Source organism: Bufo gargarizans, chromosome 6, assembly GCF_014858855.1.
Source record: "Bufo gargarizans isolate SCDJY-AF-19 chromosome 6, ASM1485885v1, whole genome shotgun sequence".
Taxonomy (NCBI): Eukaryota; Metazoa; Chordata; class Amphibia; order Anura; family Bufonidae; genus Bufo; species Bufo gargarizans.
In genome coordinates, this window is record NC_058085.1 from 109,863,054 (window position 1) to 109,885,171 (window position 22,118).

A 22,118-nucleotide genomic window follows, 5' to 3' on the forward strand; every position below is an offset into this window, starting at 1 on the left:
TGCTTCATTGCAGATATGAGGCAGATGAGTTTTTACTATTTAAGCTTCATGCACGACCATATTTTTAATCTGTGTGCTATCCTCATTTTTTGTGGATGGCACACTGACCCATTAATTTCTATGGGGTTATACACACTGGTGTTTTTTTATGATTTATGTGGCCGTTCTGCAAATTATAGAATACAGTGCTCCAGATGGTGACCAAAATGGTCGCCAATGCGCCTTAAAATTTTTAGATGGCGACTAAACTTTTTAGTCTTGTAGCCATTTGCGACTGGACCGCAGTGCTGCAACTGAATATTGCGGCGGGGCATGGGAGCCCGTAATTCCTTGCCCCAACGCCGTCATAGGCTTTAGGCCTAGAAGGCCTGAGGCCTATGTGGTAGTAAAAGCCCCTAGCAGGCAGGTGTGATGACGCTGTATCGGGATGCAGAGCACCATCCCGGGCCGTACCAGCAGCAAGTGAGAGCCGGCAAAAGGACACAGGTGAGTAAAAGATTCTTAATTTTTTTTTTTAAGTGCCAACTTTGGGGACATTACTGGCCAGAAGGGGGGCATTGGGGGACATTACTGGCCGGAAGGGGGCACTGGAGAACATTACTGGCCAGAAGGGGAGCATGGAATACATTACTGGCCAGATGGGTGGCATTAATGGCTGAAAGGGTTGCACTGGGGGACATTACTGGCCAGAAGGGGGGAACTAGGGGACATTACTGGCCAGAAGGGGGACACTGGGGGACATTACTGGTCAGAAGGGTGACACTGGGGGACATTACTGGCCAGAAGGGTGACACTGGTGGACATTACTGGCCAGAAGGGAGCACTGGGGGTGTTCTGTCCTCCTTATGTGTGAAGGTACATAGCTTGACAGACAGCTAAACCTTATCCAGGCAATGAATTGACAATGGAGTAACGTCCAACTTTATCTTTATTGCAAGGATGTAAATCAGTGCGGTAAAACTGGGGAACAGAAAAAACAATGCGCTTACTAATGGGGTCTGACATATAGTAATGCATATACAAACACAGATGCATATCTAAACAGAACCTGTTACCTATCTGCATAACAAGCATGGTCCCTAGCTGCTAACTATAAGCTGCTATAAAGGAAAGGAAAAGGATATGCAAAATACATAAGAAAACAGATGCAAAGCAGGCTGTAATGTGGCTATGTGACATACCAGCGATGCTACCATGAGCTTAGATGATTGTAGAGGATGTCTCAATAGGCTTCCAAGCCATGTGCTATCCCCAGGCAGTGATGACTGTGAACGAAGAAAATGGCTGCTATGTACAGGCATGATGATGTCACTAAGATATGGAAGCTGAAGTAGACCAAACTTGTTGTGTGAAATAGCTGCAGTTGTATGTAAAATGGCCACTAGATGGTGCTGTTACACAATCTACAGAGAAATATACAGAAAACATATTAACTATGTATGAAAGTTATGCATAAATTAACAATAAACTTGCTGAAGGCATGACAGGGGGACATTACTGCCCAGAAGCATGGCACTGGTGGACATTACTGGCCAGAAGGATGGCACTGGAGGACAGTGTGGGGGGAAATTACAACTTTGGGGCATATTACTACTATGGAGGCAGTGTGGGGTATGTTACTACTGTGGGGGCAGTGAGGGGGGAAATTACTATGTCGGGGCCGTGTAGGGAAAATTACTACTGTGTGGGCAGTAAGGGGGGAAATTACTATTGTGGGGGCAGTGTGGGGGGAAATTACTATTGTGGGGGCAGTGTGGGGGGAAATTACTACTGTGGGGGCAGTGGGGGGGGGGGGCCCAATTACTATGTAGGGGCAGTGTGAGGGGAAATTACTACTGTGGGACAGTGTGGGGAGAATTTACTGTGTGGGGAGAAATTACTATGTGGGGACAGTGTGGGGGGGATTACTATGTGGGGACAGTGTGGAGGAGGGGATTACTATGTGGGGACAGTGTGGAGGAGGGGATTACTATGTGGGGGAAGTGTGGGGGGGATTACTATGTGGGGGCAGTGTGTGTGTGGGGGATTGCTATGTGGGGACAGTGTGGGGGAGGGGATTACTATGTGGGAACAGTGTGGGGGGGATTATTATGTGGGGGCAGTGTAGGGGGAAGTTACTATTGGGGAGGCACTGTAGGGGCATTACTATGACAGGGACATACTAGGCAACATTATTTTTGGGGACACTATACAGGCATTATTACCTGAAGCACAATCTAGGTTTTTATTATTATTACTGGGGGCACTCTATGGGGCATGTATTATAGCTGTAGACACTATAGGGACATTTATTCTACTGGGTTTACTATTTTTTCAGCAGTATACTACCTGGGGTATTGGGGAGCACAATGGGCACAGTGTTGGGAGTGGCAGCCGGATGACATTGTCGGGGCACCAGAATGGGGAGGTTAATAGAAAAATTTAGAAATCTAACGTGTCTGTGTAACAAACTCTGTAGAGACGAGATGCGGCTGAAAGAATTAGTCATGGCGGTCTGGATCAAAGTCCTTTTTTTAATTATAATCATATGCATTTTAAATTTGGCGACTAAAAATGTAATTTGGATCCTAAATTTTTCAGTTTAGGAGCCAATGGCTTCTGGTTATTTTTTTTTAGTCTGGAGCACTGGAATATGTCCTGTACGTTTAGTGAGAAAAATATGTAATGTGTATCTGTACTTTCCAGATCCGTTGTTTGCAGACTGAAATATGGACAAGGCTGTGTACATGAAGCCAAGTCAGGGCTGGATAAATCCTAGGAGCAAGGCAGCCAACACTAAGAGTTTGCTGTTATGTTGACTTTTTTTTTACATGTGTTCTATTTATGTCTATAGATGTTCTTATTATCTGCTTATTAAACTAATCAGACTGGCTTCTGGAATGGTTCAACTGGCATTTATTTGTCTGCCTCTGCTCTTTAAGGGTCATTTGCCATTTGCTAAATAAGTGATTTGCTGAGTCAGTGTACATTGATCAAGTACTAGGAATACATAGAGCTGGTACAATGCATTCCATTGCATTGTAGGAAATCAGTCTTCCTTTAAATGGAATCTATCACCAGGATATTGGACTATTATCTGAGGCAATACATGAGAGGTAGTGCAGATAAGAAGTCCAGAGTCTCATGGGTAGCCACTTATTTCAACTCAATAATATTTTCACTGACAACAGGCATTTATTGTATTTGTATTGATACACTTTATTGTTTGCCAATCGGGAATGCCCGAGGCTTTATGTTCTTTTTTATATGGATAAACTCAATAAAAAACTATTGAACCAAAAAAGAAGTCCAGAGTCTGTCAGCATTTAACCCTAAAGCCTGTATTGCACTGGCAGATTTTTTGCCAGATGATCCCTAACGCGAGTTCGGAGTAACGCTCGTTAGCGATCATCTGGCAGTCTAGTACCACCGCTGATTGCCTAATCATGATTTGCCGGAGGCATATTGTGCTGTCTAATCATGATCTGCTGTCGGCAAATAACTAGACAACATGGGAACGGGTGATGGCATAAAGTGTGCTCCCCCCCATGCTGTGTAGGAGATTGCTGCATGTAATAGCAGCGGTCTCCTCCGCTAGCGAGTAGGCGATTGTCGGGAAGGAATGCTTCCTTCCCGACAACCGTGTGCAGAATCGGCTGGTGTAATAAAGCCTTTAAAAACATTGCAATGTATTATCACATCGTAGTGCAGTGTACTACAACATGCACCCGCCCACAATGACTTCGATCGGGCATGATGCTGATCATGGTCATTTAACCCCTCTGATGCCAGAATCTATAACGATTGTGGTATCTATGCTGTTAGGCAGAGGGAGCAGGCTTCCCTTTGTCTTCTGATCGGACCCCCATACAGAGAAATCACAGGGATCCAATTAGTTGCCATTACAACCTGGGGCCTTGGAAAAGTTCCCAGGCCTGTCAAGGCTAACTGCCTGAAAAGTGTCAGAATCCCACAGACCACAATAGTATTCTATTGTGGTCTATGGGAAATGCAATCAGAAGGGGACGAAAAATTATAGTAAAAAAAATAATATTTAAAAAGCACAGAAATAATAATAATTCAAATCACCCCATTTTCCAATTTTATATATATATATAAACATAAACAATAAAAAAATAAATGTAACAGATATGGCCGTGTCCAAAAATGTCTGAACTATTAAAATTAAGAATATTTTTCCTGACCTTTTTTGGTTACCTTGTCCCCCCCAAAAACTGAAAAGAGATAAAAAAAAAGTCATATGTACCTCAAAATACCATTAAAAACTACAGTTCATCCTGGACAAAATAAGCCGCCATACAGCTCTGTATACAGAATTATAAATAACTTATGGCTATCAGAATATGGCGATGTAAAGAAATAAAGAATTTTTTCAAAGGTTTTTATTTTTTTCAAGTAGTAAAACAATGAAAACAATATATATTTGGAATCGCTGTAATCTTACAGACCCGCAGAATAAGGTTATGTCATGTCATTTTAATGGACAATGAATGGTGTAAAAACAGAACCCCAAAAACCTTGGCGGCGTTGACATTTTTTCCAATCTTACTGCACAAAGTGGACAGTGAACAATGTAAAAACAGAAACCAAAAAACCTTGGTGAAATTGACGTTTTTGTGTTCCAATTTTACTCCAAAAAGATTTTTTTTTCTGTTTTACGATACAAGCTATGATAAAATAAATGGTGCCATTAAAAAAATTACAACTAGCCCCTCAAAAAGCAGGCTATGTGAACAGACAATTAAAAAAATGGCTCTTGGAAACCGCGGAAGGGAAAATGATAATGAAAAAATAAAATTAGGCTGTGTCCCGAAAAGGTTTAAACTGTGCAGAACTACATTGTGCATGCGCAGGAGAGTCCTCGCCATTATGTTATATTAGTGACCTGGACTCCTTATCTGCAGGAAAAAAAATTAGTGACCTGGACTCCTTATCTGCAGGACTACTCTTGTAATACTGCAGATAATAGTCCAAGATCACGGTGACAGATTCCCTTTAACTGGATGATAACTTCCAAGCAGTTATGTCATTGTTTGCTCATAACATTCCAACTGATACAATCCATGGGAAATGCCTGTCTGAATGAAGATGAAGTGATCTAATACCGAACATGCTTCAGAGGGAATGTGGTTGTGCCTTTTTGCTGTATTGTACTCTTTATTTTAAAGAAAAATATGACCTTGAGAGTCTGATGACACTGGCCAGTGAAATATATTGTACGTTCCTGTATATAAAGAGTATTTTGTATGTACCGGTACCTGTTTCACTGAGCCTTATTATTCCAGCCTTATTGAAGCGGCGTTCCTTGTTCAGTTAACTTCATTTTGTCTTGAGCAAACGCCAATGGATGATTTAGGAAGTCGATCAGAGCTTCTTTATAAATTCCATATTGCCAATATTCATGACGAGTTTAAACAAATGATTCAGGCGGTTGTTTGTTTATACCCCTCCCCTTGTAGCATTATGTTGTTTGGGGGCAGAGCTGGGCATGTTTACAGGGGCAATGATCGGGAACAGATGAGGCAAGGAGAACAGAACTTCACCCATGTAATAGGGACTTTGGAAGCAAGGCACCAGTGAGAGTCAAATACTTTTTTGTTCATGGGACTCAGCGGTGGAACTCGCTCTTGAACCCCTTCCCTATAATTCTTTATCTGACATATAAGGAAACAAAGCTAGAGAACCCCTTTAATGTTAAAGATTACAAATATGAGTGTGGTATGGACCTTTGGCCACCTTCACACTGTCAGTATTTTGCATCAGTATTTGTAATCCAAAACCAGGAGAGTAACCCACAGGCAAAAAGTATACAGTGATCCCTCAATATACAATGCCCTCAGGATACAACATTTTCAAGATACAATGGTCTTTTCTGACCCATCGTAAGTTGAAACCAGACTCAACATACAATGCCTCAGACTCAGATCCAACCAATCCAGGCCTCTTCTCTGGTAAAATAGCTGTATTAGTTACTAATTATCAGCTATTCCTGACTGTTATATGTACAGACTTTTAGTTATCTGCTTATTTTTCTTAAATCTTCATTTTCTCTTGCCTTGGATGACATTTTAGGGTTTACTCAATTTACAATGGTTTCAGCATACAATGGTCCTCCTGGAACCAATTAATATTGTATCTTGAGGGACCACTGTAATGGAAAGAATTGTGACTCGTCTCTGTTTTAGACTCACTCCTGTTTTTGTCTTGAAAATAGTGATGAAAATTACTACCCATGTGAATATGGCCTTTCCTGTGAGTAGTTGGTCTGTCACACAAATCCTCAGACATCCTTATCATGAATGAATATCCAGCAAGTGTTGAAGTTGTAGGACTTTTCTGGTCTCCACTGAGTGTGGCTTGGCGGATGTGCCTGTTTTACAGGAAGTGGGATCTTAAACAGGAAGTCAGCAGCATTCTGTTCTCCTTGTCTCACATCCTCATGTTGTCTTCTTGATTTTTATATCTTATCTTTTCCAGTTGTTGACTTGTCTGTGAGATAATGTAAGACTGTGAAAAGCAGTGTCGGTTACAAAAGGAATGTCATGTTGTATGATAACAGGGTGCTTGTGAAACAGCATCAAAAAATAACATTTGTGCAGCTAATGATTTATTATGAAAAGGAAAATTCTGAATTGACTGGAATTTTAGCAACCTTCTCCCCTCCTCTACTGCTAATTTATCAGAGGTCCCCATTGTGTTAGTCAGCAGGGTTCTTCTTCATGCTTGGTGCTTCCACAACTCCCCATGCTGTCCTCAATGCCTGCGGCAAAACAGCAACTTGTCACCTCACATTCCTGTTTAAAGGAGAGGACTATCACCAGAGGACGCACTACATTTTTTCTGGAAGAGTAAAAATACTTCTCTTAGTATTTTTGAGCTGTATTTTTAGCCAAGGATTACAGAATAATTTTTTTTGACCATTACCCTGTTTTATGATGGCTTGTTGTTTGGGGGGTATATTGTATTTTTCATGGACAACATTTTGGGGTACCTATAACATTAACTTTAATTATAATTAAATAGGGGCGCTCACCAGGCACAAAAACAATCACAATTCTGGAGCACTGCCTGTCTTCTACCCAAGAACATTACATAGAGTTACAACAAATAAAAAAATGGCTGGCTCACAGTAATTATAACTGTTACAGGGTTTGTTTTTTTGCAGGACGTGATATAGTTTTCATTGGTACCATTTTTTGGGGTACATTTATTTTTTGGGGTGGGTTCTAGCTTAAATTATAGCACATTTGCTAGGCTGCAGAAGCCATGCCTCGTTTGGTTTGCATCCTGTAGAACATCAAGTGACATATGTAATTGGTTTCAATCGCCGGCAGTAATCAGGCCTACATGAAATGCCCTGCAATTGTAGAGGGAGCTGGTGAGAGCTTCTGTGTTTCTACACGGCTCAGTCCCTTAGGAAAATGAAAGGTAGAATAAGATGTAAATGTGCTTATCTGGTTAGCTGTTGACTATTACAAAACCTGTGGATCATATTTTCATTGGTTCAAAGCAAATGGATCACATTTTGGCCACATTTAGAAATCTCTTTAATTTTCAGCTGGATGGATTAATCAAGTGGCTGATAGCTAAGAAGCTTGTAGGCCTCATCTCCACCCATCTCAGATGACATGCCCAGGAGTAGATACTACCTGAGGGTTTCAATAAAACCATTTACATTTCTGCTACACTAAGGGCTGTTTCACACGAGCGGATGCCGTGTGTGACATCCGCTCCGTGAATGACAGCCAAGACCCGATGCGGACAGCAGAAGCATGGAGCAGTAACATGACTGATAATGCTCCGTGCCTCTCTGTGATCTCTTTACTACGAAATCTGACAACTTTATCTCACTGTGATTTCGTAGTAAAGAGGTCACAGAGAGGCACGGAGCATTATCAGTCATGTTACTGCTCCATGCTTCTGCTGTCCGCATCGGGTCTTGGCACTCTTTCACGGCGCGGATGTCACGCCTGGCATCCGCTCGTGTGAAACAGCCCTTAATAGCTTCTAACCCTCAGCCTGCCCATCACCAGCTGAGCCTCTATCACTTTGTAAGTGGACACAGACGTATCATTATTATCAGCGGGAGGCTCAGTCTATCTCTAGCTCCCCCAGCACCATATCTGCACCATCTTCCTGAAACAAATTCTGTCAAAAACTGTATTGAGGTCCAGCAATAAAAAATACACAAGGATACCTTCATTGTGGTAGCACAAAGTCAGTGGGCAAACAGTTGCTGTTTACCCCCCAAAACCTATGGCTGTGACTACATCTAGCCACTTCAGTTATCTAAATACTAATCAAGCTTTAAAGGGGACCTACCACAATATAATGCAGTGCAGTCTGCAGACAGCATTTTATAGAGCAGGAAGGAGCTGAGCAGATTGATATATATGGGGTCATTTATCAAACTGGTGTAAAGTAAAACTGCGTTAGTTGCCCATAGCAACCAATCAGATTCCACCATTCATTTTCCAAAGGAGCTGTCAGAAATGAAAGGTGGACATCTGATTGGTTGCTATAGGCAACTAAGCCAGTTCTACTTTACACTAGTTTGATAAATTACCCCAATAGTTTTGTGGGAAAAGATTCACCATGTGGGGGAGGTGTTAGCAGTGGGGACCCGCGGGGTTTCTGGCACAATTGTCGGCTTTCTGATGGAGAAATACCACTGCATGCAGCTATATTCTTCCAGCAGAAAGACAGCATTTATGCTGCAAACCAGCGGGATCACATTGTGGTAAAAAGGAATCCGGTGGTGTCTGGCTATACCATATACGGTAACCCTAGTAGTCCGTTCCTCTGCTGGAACAGACTACCACATTTTCTAAACGGAAATTTAAACCTAGCCTAAGTGTGTGTACAGACATAGCTGTCAGTCACTGATAGCTGTAAATGGTCTTAAAGGGAACTTGTCACCGGGATTTTGTGTATAGAGCTGAGGACATGGGTTGCTAGATGGCCGCTAGCACATCCGCAATAACCAGTCCCCATAGCTCTGTGTGCTTTTATTGTGTCAAAAAAACGATTTGATACATATGCAAATTAACCTGAGATGAGTCCTGTACGTGAGATGAGTCAGGCAGGACTCATCTCAGGTTAATTTGCATATGTATCAAATCAGTTTTTTCACACAATAAAAGCACACAGAGCTATGGGGACTGGGTATTGCGGATGTGCTAATGGCCATCTAGCAACCCATGTCCTCGGCTCTATACCCCAAATCCAGATGACAGGTTCCCTTTAACCACTTCAGCCCCGCTAGGTGAAACCCCCTTCATGACCAGAGCACTTTTTACACTTCGGCACTACACTCCTTTCACCGTTTATCGCTCGGTCATGCAACTTACCACCCAAATGAATTTTACCTCCTTTTCTTCTCACTAATGGAGCTTTCATTTGGTGGTATTTTATTGCTGCTGACATTTTTACTTTTTTTGTTATTAATCAAAATGTAACGATTTTTTTGCAAAAAAATGACATTTTTCACTTTCAGCTGTAAAATTTTGCAAAAAAAACGACATCCATATATAAATTTTTCGCCAAATTTATTGTTCTACATGTCTTTGATAAAAAAAAAATGTTTGGGCAAAAAAAAAAAATGGTTTGGGTAAAAGTTATAGCGTTTACAAACTATGGTACAAAAATGTGAATTTCCGCTTTTTGAAACAGCTCTGACTTTCTGAGCACCTGTCATGTTTCCTGAGGTTCTACAATGCCCAAACAGTAGAAAACCCCCACAAATGACCCCATTTCGGAAAGTAGACACCCTAAGGTATTCGCTGATGGGCATAGTGAGTTCATAGAACTTTTTATTTTTTGTCACAAGTTAGCGGAAAATGATGATGATTTTATTTTTTTTATTTTTTCTTACAAAGTCTCATATTCCACTAACTTGCGACAAAAAATAAAAAATTCTAGGAACTCACCATGCCCCTCACAGAATACCTTGGGGTGTCTTCTTTCCAAAATGGGGTCACTTGTGGGGTAGTTATACTGCCCTGGCAATTTAGGGGCCCAAATGTGTGAGAAGAACTTTGCAATCAAAATGTGTAAAAAATGACCGGTGAAATCCAAAAGGTGCACTTTGGAATATGTGCCCCTTTGCCCACCTTGGCAGCAAAAAAGTGTCACACATGTGGTATCGCCGTACTCAGGAGAAGTTGGGGAATGTGTTTTGGGGTGTCATTTTACATATACCCATGCTGGGTGAGAAAAATATCTTGGTCAAATGCCAACTTTGTATAAAAAAATGGGAAAAGTTGTCTTTTGCCAAGATATTTCTCTCATCCAGCATGGGTATATGTAAAATGACCCCCCAAAACACATTCCCCAACTTCTCCTGAGTACGGCGATACCAGATGTGTCACACTTTTTTGCTGCCAAGGTGGGCAAAGGGGCACATATTCCAAAGTGCACCTTTCAGATTTTGCAGGCCATTTTTTACACATTTTGATTGCAAGGTACTTCTCACACATTTGGGCCCCTAAATTGCCAGGGCAGTATAACTACGCCACAAGTGACCCCATTTTGGAAAGAAGACACCCCAAGGTATTCCGTGAGGGGCATGGCGAGTTCCTAGAATTTTTTATTTTTTGTCACAAGTTAGCGGAAAATGATGATTTTTTTTTTTCTCTTTTTTCCTTACAAAGTCTCATATTCCACTAACTTGCGACAAAAAATAAAAAATTCTAGGAACTCGCCATGCCCCTCACGGAATACCTTGGGGTGTCTTCTTTCCAAAATGGGGTCACTTGTGGCGTAGTTATACTGCCCTGGCAATTTAGGGGCCCAAATGTGTGAGAAGTACCTTGCAATTAAAATGTGTAAAAAATGGCCTGCAAAATCTGAAAGGTGCACTTTGGAATATATGCCCCTTTGCCCACCTTGGCAGCAAAAAAGTGTGACACATCTGGTATCGCCGTACTCAGGAGAAGTTGGGGAATGTGTTTTGGGGTGTCATTTTACATATACCCATGCTGGGTGAGAGAAATATCTTGGCAAAAGACAACTTTTCCCATTTTTTTATACCAAGTTAGCATTTGACCAAGATATTTTTCTCACCCAGCATGGGTATATGTAAAATGACACCCCAAAACACATTGCCCAACTTCTCCTGAGTACGGCGATACCAGATGTGTCATACTTTTTTGCTGCCAAGGTGGGCAAAGGGGCACATATTCCAAAGTGCACCTTTCGGATTTTGCAGGGCATTTTTTACACATTTTGATTGCAAAGTTCTTCTCACACATTTGGGCCCCTAAATTGCCAGGGCAGTATAACTACCCCACAAGTGACCCCATTTTGGAAAGAAGACACCCCAAGGTATTCCGTGAGGGGCATGGCGAGTTCCTAGAATTTTTTATTTTTTGTCGCAAGTTAGTGGAATATGAGACTTTGTAAGGAAAAAAGAGAAAAAAAAAAAATCATCATTTTCCACTAACTTGTGACAAAAAATAAAAAATTCTAGGAACTCGCCGTGCCCCTCACGGAATACCTTGGGGTGTCTTCTTTCCAAAATGGGGTCACTTGTGGCGTAGTTATACTGCCCTGGCAATTTAGGGGCCCAAATGTGTAAGAAGTACCTTGCAATCAAAATGTGTAAAAAATGGCCTGCGAAATCCGAAAGGTGCCCCTTTGCCCACCTTGGCTGCAAAAAAGTGTCACACATGTGGTATCGCCGTACTCTGGAGAAGTTGGGCAATGTGTTTTGGGGGGTCATTTTACATATACCCATGCTGGGTGAGAGAAATATCTTGGCAAAAGACAACTTTTCCAATTTTTTTATACAAAGTTGGCATTTGACCAAGATATTTTTCTCACCCAGCATGGGTATATGTAAAATGACACCCCAAAACACATTCCCCAACTTCTCCTGAGTACGGCGATACCAGATGTGTGACACTTTTTTGCAGCCTAGATGCGCAAAGGGGCCCAAATTCCTTTTAGGAGGGCATTTTTAGACATTTGGATCCCAGACTTCTTCTCACACTTTCGGGCCCCTAAAAAGCCAGGGCAGTATAAATACCCCACATGTGACCCCACTTTGGAAAGAAGACACCCCAAGGTATTCAATGAGGGGCATGGCGAGTTCCTAGAATTTTTTTTTTTTTGCATAAGTTAGCGGATATTGATTTTTTTTTTTGTTTTTTTCCCACAAAGTCTCACTTTCCGCTAACTTAGGACAAAAATTTCAATCTTTCATGGACTCAATATGCCCCTCACGGAATACCTTGGGGTGTCTTCTTTCCGAAATGGGGTCACATGTGGGGTATTTATACTGCCCTGGCTTTTTAGGGGCCCTAAAGCGTGAGAAGAAGTCTGGAATATAAATGTCTAAAAATGTTTACACATTTGGATTCCGTGAGGGGTATGGTGCGCCCATGTGAGATTTTATTTTTTGACACAAGTTAGTGGAATATGAGACTTTGTAAGAAAAAACAAAAACAAACAAAAAATTTCCGCTAACTTGTGCCAAAAAAAATGTCTGAATGGAGCCTTACCGGGGGGGGGGGGGGGGGGGGGGGGTGATCAATGACAGGGGGGTGATCAATGACAGGGGGGTGATCACCCATATAGACTCCCTGATCACCCCCCTGTCACTGATCACCCCCCCTGTAAGGCTCCATTCAGACATCCGCATGATTTTTACGGATACATGGATACATAGATCGGATCCACAAAACGCATGCGGACGTCTGAATGGAGCCTTACAGGGGGGTTATCAATGACAGGGGGTGATCAGGGTGATCACCCCCCTGTCAATGATCACCCCTCCTGTAAGGCTCCATTCAGACATCCGCATGATTTTTTACGGATCCATGGATACATGGATCGGATCCACAAAACGCATGCGGACGTCTGAATGGAGCCTTACAGGGGGGTTATCAATGACAGGGGGTGATCAGGGTGATCACCCCCCTGTCAATGATCACCCCTCCTGTAAGGCTCCATTCAGACATCCGCATGATTTTTTACGGATACATGGATACATGGATCGGATCCACAAAACGCATGCGGACGTCTGAATGGAGCCTTACAGGGGGGTTTATCAATGACAGGGGGTGATCAGGGTGATCACCCCCCTGTCAATGATCACCCCTCCTGTAAGGCTCCATTCAGACATCCGCATGATTTTTTACGGCTCCATGGATACATGGATCGGATCCACAAAACGCATGCGGACGTCTGAATGGAGCCTTACAGGGGGGTTATCAATGACAGGGGGTGATCAGGGTGATCACCCCCCTGTCACTGATCACCCCCCCTGTAAGGCTCCATTCAGACGTCCGCATGTGTTTTGTGGATCCGATCCATGTATCCATGGATCCGTAAAAATCATGCGGACGTCTGAATGGACCCTTACAGGGGGGTGATCAATGACAGGGGGGTGATCAATGACAGGGGGTGATCAGGGAGTGTATATGGGTGATCACCCGCCTGTCATTGATCACCCCCCTGTAAGGCTCCATTCAGACGTCAGCATGATTTTTACGGATCCATGGATACATGGATCGGATCCACAAAACACATGCGGACGTCTGAATGGAGCCTTACAGGGGGGTTATCAATGACAGGGGGGTGATCAGGGAGTGTATATGGGTGATCACCCGCCTGTCATTGATCACCCCCTGTAAGGCTCCATTCAGACGTTTGCATGTGTTTTGCGGATCCGATCCATGTATCCATGGATCCGTAAAAATCATGCGGACGTCTGAATGGAGCCTTACAGGGGGGTGATCAATGACAGGGGGGTGATCAATGACAGGGGGTGATCAGGGAGTGTATATGGGTGATCACCCGCCTGTCATTGATCACCCCCCTGTAAGGCTCCATTCAGACGTCCGTATGCTTTTTGCGGATCCGATCCATGTATCCCTGGATCCGTAAAAATCATACGGACGTCTGAACGGAGCCTGACAGGGGGGTGATCAATGACAGGGCGGTGATCAATGACAGGGGGGTGATCAGGGAGTTTATATGGGGTGATCATGGGTGATCAGGGGTTTATAAGGGGTTAATAAGTGACGGGGGGGGGTGTAGTGTAGTGTGGTGTTTGGTGCTACTGTACTGACCTACCTGAGTCCTCTGGTGGTCGATCCTAACAAAAGGGACCACCAGAGGACCAGGTAGGAGGTATATTAGACACTGTTATGAAAACAGCGTCTAATATACCTGTTAGGGGTTAAAAAATTCGGATCTCCAGCCTGCCAGCGAGCGATCGCCGCTGGCAGGCTGGAGATCCACTCGCTTACCTTCCGTTCCTGTGAGCGCGCGCGCGTTCATAGGAAATCTCGGCTCTCGCGGGAGGACGCGTATATGCGTCCACCCAGAAGAGCAGGACCGCCGGCAGGACGCAATCCTGCGTACGGCGGTCCTGAGGTGGTTAAGCTCAGAAAGAGCAGAGATATAAATGTATAAATTACAGGTTATTATACAGAATCTTTTCCTACAAAACTATATATCAGTCTGCTCAGCTCCTCCTGCTCTATAACATACTGCCTGCAGCTTGAACTGTATTATGTGGTGACAGGTTCTCTTTAAGTAAGCTCAAGTGGAGCTCTGTGACCTGTATTAGACTCTGGTCACATCACATTTGGCCTCTGTGTTTAGCATATATTTTGAGAAATGCTCCTCACGTATATATCAAAATGTCCATAGAGATATGGAAAAAGTGTGTCTCTTTAGCAAGCATACATCTTGTTGCTAGCCATCATAATACATTTTAATACATTCAACTGTTCTGAAAACTATAGACTGATACTTTACACAAAAAATATTGGGGTACATTTTTATCCAATTTCACATACATATAAAGACATATATTTTCCATTCAGTACTGTACAAACATGTACACCAAGCGCATAGCTCATGTCCGTACGGTGACTTCTACTGTTGTTGTAAGTTACACTAAAGGATCCATTATCCTGCATTGATGGTTGTAGCTAATGAAAATTAAAAGAAAATTATAGGGTGTGGCCAGGCACCGCAGGAAGATAGCCGCATAATCCCTGCGCTCCCGCACCCAGCAACTAATTTAGCCATCAGCCCAGCGCCTATACCCTCTAATCAGGGCTTACAGCTGCCACACTGCAACCGGTGACCTGCCAAAACCCCTCCTAGATGGTGAATACTGGCAGGACACCACATAAACCAGAGTCGGACTTGAGGCAATTCTTCCAGCCAGAGCGTAGCGAAGATGGCGGCACCGCGTCCTCCTCACTCCGCTTTTAGCCGACTCCACCAGACCCAGAGAGCCTCCCTTCACCCGCCTTACAGACATCACCGGTGAGTGTGACACCATATAGATGAGAGCACCGGGTCTTACCAGCTCCCGCTTTGCAAACAAAGATTGCAGACATAATAGTGCATGAAGGAGAGCAGGGAATGCGCCATGACACCAGGCCTGAAGCATCTTCACCGCCAAGGCCCGACCTGCATGCAATGGAACAGGGCAAGGGACATTGTGAACGTCCTCAAAGCCCACCTGAGACATAGGAAGCTGCCTCCTCAGATGAAGGGGCAAATGCCCATATGATGGACGCATTAACAGCACTACCTGCGTCCCACTCTCCAGTGTCTGAACAAGCTGTTAATTGCATTGAATTCATCCCTCCATGAGGACGTTACTACTTTGCTGATGCCCATATCAGCCTCTGTGCAAGCTCTTGATGCTAGAGTGTTACACATTGAAACGAAAATGGGGGAATTTGCGGAGTCTCAAAATACAATAATCGACGCCCGTCATGAAATCTAAACTTGCTGACTTGGAAGACCGCTCCCGGCACAATAATATAAAGCTGAGGGGCATCCCAGAAACAGTCCCCCCCCCCCCCCCCCCCACGAGCATTACCTCCTACATACAACAATTATTCCAGTCTTTATTACCCACTTTATCAGCTCAAGACGTGATTATAGACCGAGCACACTGGGTCCCTAGTCCTACTTATCTGGCAGACACAATCCCCAGGGACACACTAGCTAGAGTGCACTTCTTTCATGTTAAAGAGGCCATACTGTCAGCTGCCCGGAAGATGCCAGTCCTGCCAGACCCTTTTCAAGCCGTCAAGCTCTACACAGACCTTTCAGCTACTACTCTCGGACAGAAGAAATTGCTGGCTCCCATTACTAACATGCTGAGACAAAACAATGTTCCTTATCGTTGGGGATACCCAGTGAAGATCCTAATAGCTAAAGATGGCACTTGACACGCAATCAAAACCTTAGAAGAAGGGAGAAAACTACTACTTTCTTGGAAAATGAATCCTGCGTCAATTGAACTAACTCAACCTCGTAAATAACCTCGAAGGAACACAGACTGGCAGCGGAACTTAGCTACACCCTATCCACAGGGCTGACTTCACTATCGCTCTGGCAAGATAACTGGGTGCAGAGGAAAAGCCGTACACCCTCCTTGTGGTAACACACCGGGACTATACCCCCACACTGCTGATAGCAGCCTAGAGCTGCGTCCTGTATCCCATCTACTCCTACACTCCCTAGGGACTCTTAATTAAGATGATCCCCTATGTTCTGCAGTTTACACAATTTTTCACGTTTGATTACAATTGTATGTAGCATCCTGTGCTGATATTCTCCTAAGGGCCCTTCTAACTAATGGTGCTCCACTTTATGTCACTTAATGTGAAGGGTCTAAATTGTCCACAGAAAAGAGCTTATCTGTGGAAGGAGGCGATGTCACATCACGCCGATATCTTGTGTGCACAAGAAACACATATTATGGAAAAAGATGCACATACAGTCATGTGAAAAAATTAGGACACCCTTTGAAAGCATGTGGTTTTTTGTAACATTTTTAATAAAAGGTTATTTCATCTCCGTTTCAACAATACAGAGAGATTAAAGTAATCCAACTAAACAAAGAAAACTGAAGAAAAGTCTTTTCAAGATCTTCTGTAAATGTCATTCTACAAAAATGCCTATTCTAACTGAGGAAAAAGATAGGACACCCTCACATGTATTCCCTCTTAAATTGGCTCAGATCTCACACAGGTATATCACACCAGGTGCACATAATTAGTAGATCGTTACTCTGCATGTTGAATGAGGCTTGCCCTATTTAAACCTCAGACATTTAGTTTGGTGTGCTCCTGACTGTTGAAGTGAGAGTGAGCACCATGGTGAGAGCAAAAGAGCTGTCAGAGGACTTCAGAAAAAAGATTGTAGCAGCCTATGAGTCTGGGAAGGGATTTAAAAAGATCTCAAAAGATTTTGAAATCAGCCATTCCACTGTCCGGAAGATAGTCTACAAGTGGAGGGCTTTCAAAACAACTGCCAACATGCCCAGGACTGGTCGCCCCAGCAAGTTCACCCCAAGAGCAGACCGCAAGATGCTAAAAGAGGTCTCCAAAAACCCTAAAGTGTCATCTCGAGAACTACAGCAGGCTCTGGCTACTGTTGATGTAGAAGTACATGCCTCTACAATCAGAAAGAGACTGTACAAGTTTAACTTGCATGGGAGGTGTGCAAGGAGGAAACCTTTGCTTTCCAAGAGAAACATCGAGGCCAGACTGACATTTGCCAGAGATAAAGTTGACAAAGACCAGGACTTCTGGAATAATGTTCTTTGGACAGATGAGTCCAAAATTGAATTATTTGGACACAACAGCAGAGGACATGTTTGGCGTAAACCAAACACAGCATTCCAAGAAAAGAACCTCATACCAACTGTGAAGCATGGAGGTGGAAGTGTCATGGTTTGGGGCTGCTTTGCTGCAGCAGGACCTGGTCAGCTCACCATCATAGAATCCACGATGAATTCTACTGTGTATCAGAAGGTGCTTGAAGAACATGTGAGACCATCAGTTAGAAAATTAAAGCTGAAGCGGAACTGGACCATGCAACATGACAATGACCCAAAACATACTAGTAAATCAACCAAAGATTGGCTGAAAAAGAAGAAATGGAGAGTCCTGGAATGGCCAAGTCAAAGTCCAGATTTGAATCCCATTGAGATGCTGTGGGGTGACTTGAAAAGGGCTGTACGTGCAAGAAACCCCTCAAACATCTCACAGCTGAAAAAGTTCTGCATTGAGGAGTGGGGTAAAATTTCCTCAGACCGATGTCGAAGACTGGTAGATGGCTACAAGAACCGTCTCACTGCAGTTATTTTAGCCAAAGGAGGTAACACTCGCTATTAGGGGCAAGGGTGTCCTATCTTTTTCCTCAGTTAGAATAGGCATTTTTGTAGAATGACATTTACAGAAGATCTTGAAAAGACTTTTCTTCAGTTTTCTTTGTTTAGTCGGATTACTTTAATCTCTCTGTATTGTTGAAACGGAGATGAAATAACCTTTTATTAAAAATGTTACAAAAAACCACATGCTTTCAAAGGGTGTCCTAATTTTTTCACATGACTGTAGACCCGCTTTTCTCCATTTCTTTCCAACAGTCATACAATCACACTCCGAAAAAAAGACAAGAGGTGTTGTAATCGCTATCAGAAATACAGTTATCTTCACACAGATTGCACAAATAATTGATCCCAGAGGTCGCTATGTGAATAATAACATCTAGACTATCGCCAATTTGTATGCACCTAACCGCAGACAAATCTCATTCCTACATAGGATAATGAGGAAAGTCAACAAAGTTAAACAGGGTAGCCTGTTACTATGCAAAGATTTTAATTGCATACTGGATCCTTCAATAGACACTAGCAACCCCACTAGATCTGTAGATAATGGCTTATCATCATTTATACACTCAGAGGAACTCTTTGATGTATGGAGAGCACAACATAGCACAGAAAGAAATGTAACCTTTTTTTCAAAATGTCATAGAACATATACTCGCATTGACTTTTTTTTATAGCTCGTGCATTACTGTACAAGAGTTGCAAATCTGGCATTGATTTAATCAAGTGGTCAGATCATGCAGTGATAACGCTCGACATTCAGGAAGGCGCCGACAGCAACCCAGACAAAATATGGAGAAACAACACTTTTCTCTTGGGTCATTCTACATATGGGAAAGAAATAGAAAATGCCACCACAGAGTTCTTCAGGTTCAACAACAGCACAGCATCTAATGTATATTATGAATTGCTTGCTTACAAAGCATTTATACGGGGAATGCTGATGACGATCAGCCGCAAAGAAAGGAAAACTAGGGAACAAAAGAAAAATGCACTATTGCCAAACTCTATAAACTCGAGAGAAGAAATAAGCAAAACACCACTTTCGCCACTTCCCAATCCATAATGAACACTCGCAACCAATTAAGAAACTTGCTCCATCATAATTATGAACGGGTCCTAGCTAAGACTAAAGCTAAACACTATACACAAAACAATAAAGCTGGCAAACTTCTAGCTTCCAAATTGAAGCTCCAGCATAAGCGGTCTAGAATCCCTTACATTAAGCATCCGACCACTGGAGCAAAACTCACAGACCCTAGAGACACACTGGCCAGTTTAAAGAATATTACCACACCCTTTATAATATAGAGAACCAACAACTCCCTCTGGCTAATATGACGACATTGACACAAAACTTCTTAGATAATGCACACCTTACTGGTCTTAACTAATCAACAATTGGCCTCTCTTTTTGCCCCCATCACCACAGCAGAAATTCTCAACACCATCAGAACGCTGCCTCCTGGGAAATCTCCAGGCCCAGACAGCCTTTCAAGCGAATTTTATTAAATATTCTCCACATTGATAACACCATGCCTGGAATCGGTGTTCCAGCAGGCCGCTCAGTGTGTCCCCTTCCTGTCTGAGATGTTGTCGGATATTAAACTATATGCAAAGATACTGGCCTCCAGATTGTCATATGTCATGCCTTTTTTGGTGGTCTGATCAGACGGGATTTGTCATGGGAAGACCGGCCTTTGATAATACTAGGCGTGTCTTGAACATCTTGGACTACACGGGGTCCCCATGGTGGCGGTTACGCTGGAAGCCGAGAAGACGTTTGACTGTATTAATTGGTCCTACACCTTCTCGGTATTACGTCACATGGTCTTTAAGGGGACTATACTCTCGGCAATTCAAAACCCTTTACAATAACCCAACAGCCAGAGTTTATTCTAATGGAGCTCTTTCTGAACCCCTTCGAATTGGAAATGGAACGCGCCAGGGGTGCCCTTTGTCTCCGCTGATATTTGTGTTGACTATTGAACCTTTGGCCCAGCACCTCCGTTTAGATGAAAATGTCAAGGAAATCAATATAGGGGGCAGGAAACACCTTATATCTCTATACATGGACAACATGATCCTTACCCTGACCGAACCAACTAATTCGCTACAGCGAGCTTTAGATATAATTTCTAGGTATGGATGTTTGTCATATTATAAGATTAATGAATCTAAGTCCCAGGTGCTGCCTCTGAATCTCCCCCAAGAGAATCTCCAATCAATGAAATCTGCCTTCAAGTTGGATTGGCAAGATAAAGAGATAAAATACCTAGGTATTCGCCTTACTAAAACTCGGTCGATGCTTTACCCCCTGTGAGGCAGTGACAGGCCTCATAGCTGCTAGGGGAGATTCATGGCAGGAGTTTCTGTGTCTTCCTTGTCAGTCATCAGTTCTGAGGCAGCACCAGGTGACACAATCAGTCTGGGATAAGTGCCCAGCCCAGACTGTCAATCAAGGAGAGAGAGAGTCTTGGTGCAACAGAGGCCTGCTGGAGGCTCTGAAAGAGTGGGCTGGCTGAGAGTCACGGGACTAGGTGTTAGCCTGAACTATGGGGTACTCCGCGAGGAATGGGAAATGACGGTCGCAAGGTCATAGTCGGCAGGTCTGCTAGACCCATACCCCTAAAGGTACTGGACTTGCTACTACCTGAGAGGCTTGAAAAGCCGCATGTTGTTGCCGTGTGTGAACGACGCTTTAAGTGAGGTAGGGATACTTCCTGTTTAGTTAGAGCCCAGATGGGCAAGGTGTTATTTTATGTTTTGTTGCTTGCTTTCCAAATGTTAACATTACCTAAAGTATTGTATGTCTTCCGGGCTCTTCCCTTGCCCCTACCAAATAGTTTCTTTCTGAAAGCTAAACAGTTCCTTAATAAGTTTATTTGGGGGAGTAGAAAGCATAGGATTTCTTACACTTTGATGACCCGAAGAAGAGGGAGGGGAGGAATTAGACTACTGTGTTTATATCACTATTATGTAGCAACCAACCTCTCCATTTTGAAAGACTGGTACACAGGAACTATAGACAAACACTGGGTTCACATTGAACAAAATGTAATTCCGACCCGAAACCTCAAAGCCTTACTCTTTGACTCAGTGCTAGATCCAAATCTGAAAACTAACGAGTCATATATAGTACAACACTCAATAGAGCTATGGCGCAAATTCCACTCCTTGATAGCTAACTTATCATGGGACTTTAATAGACAACATATCTCTCGCTGACTGGACACATAGAGGGATAGACACGATCCAACAATTGTATTTTCAACAGACACTGCGACCCTTTACAGATCTGCATGAGACTTATGGAATTCCAAATAGGGATTTTTACAAATACCTGAGGTTGAGACACCTGCTAAACTCTTTACATAAGACCCCTCATTCCTTTAATACTGATATCATAACCCTTTTTAAACTTACCTCTCCCAGGTAAAGTAAACCTTAAAATACTGAGACTGATATATGATATTTTATCACAAGTAAGGCCATCCTCTTTTCCTCTAGAACATTTAGGTGCACAACCCACTATGAGACGGCTATGAAAACTCTTCTGCGCTGGTACTACACGCCTGATAGGCTGCATATGATTTTTCCAAATTCCTCGCCCAACTGCTGACGCCTTTGCGGCCAGAGAGGAACACTACTCCACACCTTATGGTCATGCCCTGTCCTCCTCCCATACTGGGATGCGGTCTTCTCCTTATTGTCTGAGGTATTGCGTTACATAGTAGAACCCTCTCCGGGTTTGGCTCTACTGTTTCTGGGAATTGACTCCTTTCCAGTGCCTGCTCGAACCATAATAGGTTATGTGTTGGTGATGGCAAAACTGGTAGTGGGGTGTCACTGGAGGGAACCAAAACCTCCAGATTTGAAAGAGGTAGAGGTGGCACTCAACACTACATACGCCTATGAAAAAATACTCTCCCTCAGGGTATTATGCAATACTAAAGTAGAC

General features: G+C 43.2%; 1 protein-coding gene across 4 annotated transcripts in view; it reads left to right on the plus strand.

Moving 5' to 3' along the window:
- LOC122940198 (inactive phospholipase C-like protein 2) overlaps positions 1–22,118 on the plus strand; it is a 128,759-nt gene that overhangs the window by 23,016 nt on the left and 83,625 nt on the right. The window contains exon 1 of one of the 4 annotated variants that reach the window (XM_044296642.1): positions 20,679–20,791. The exons of 1 other annotated variant lie outside the window; for it this stretch is intronic. In XM_044296642.1, the coding sequence (XP_044152577.1) occupies positions 20,732–20,791 (60 nt within the window). In that variant the 5' untranslated portion in view covers positions 20,679–20,731. Of the gene's footprint in view, positions 1–20,678; positions 20,868–21,766; positions 21,876–22,118 lie in introns of those variants that run through there. 2 more of the 4 variants (XM_044296643.1, XM_044296644.1) reach the window with 2 other exon arrangements.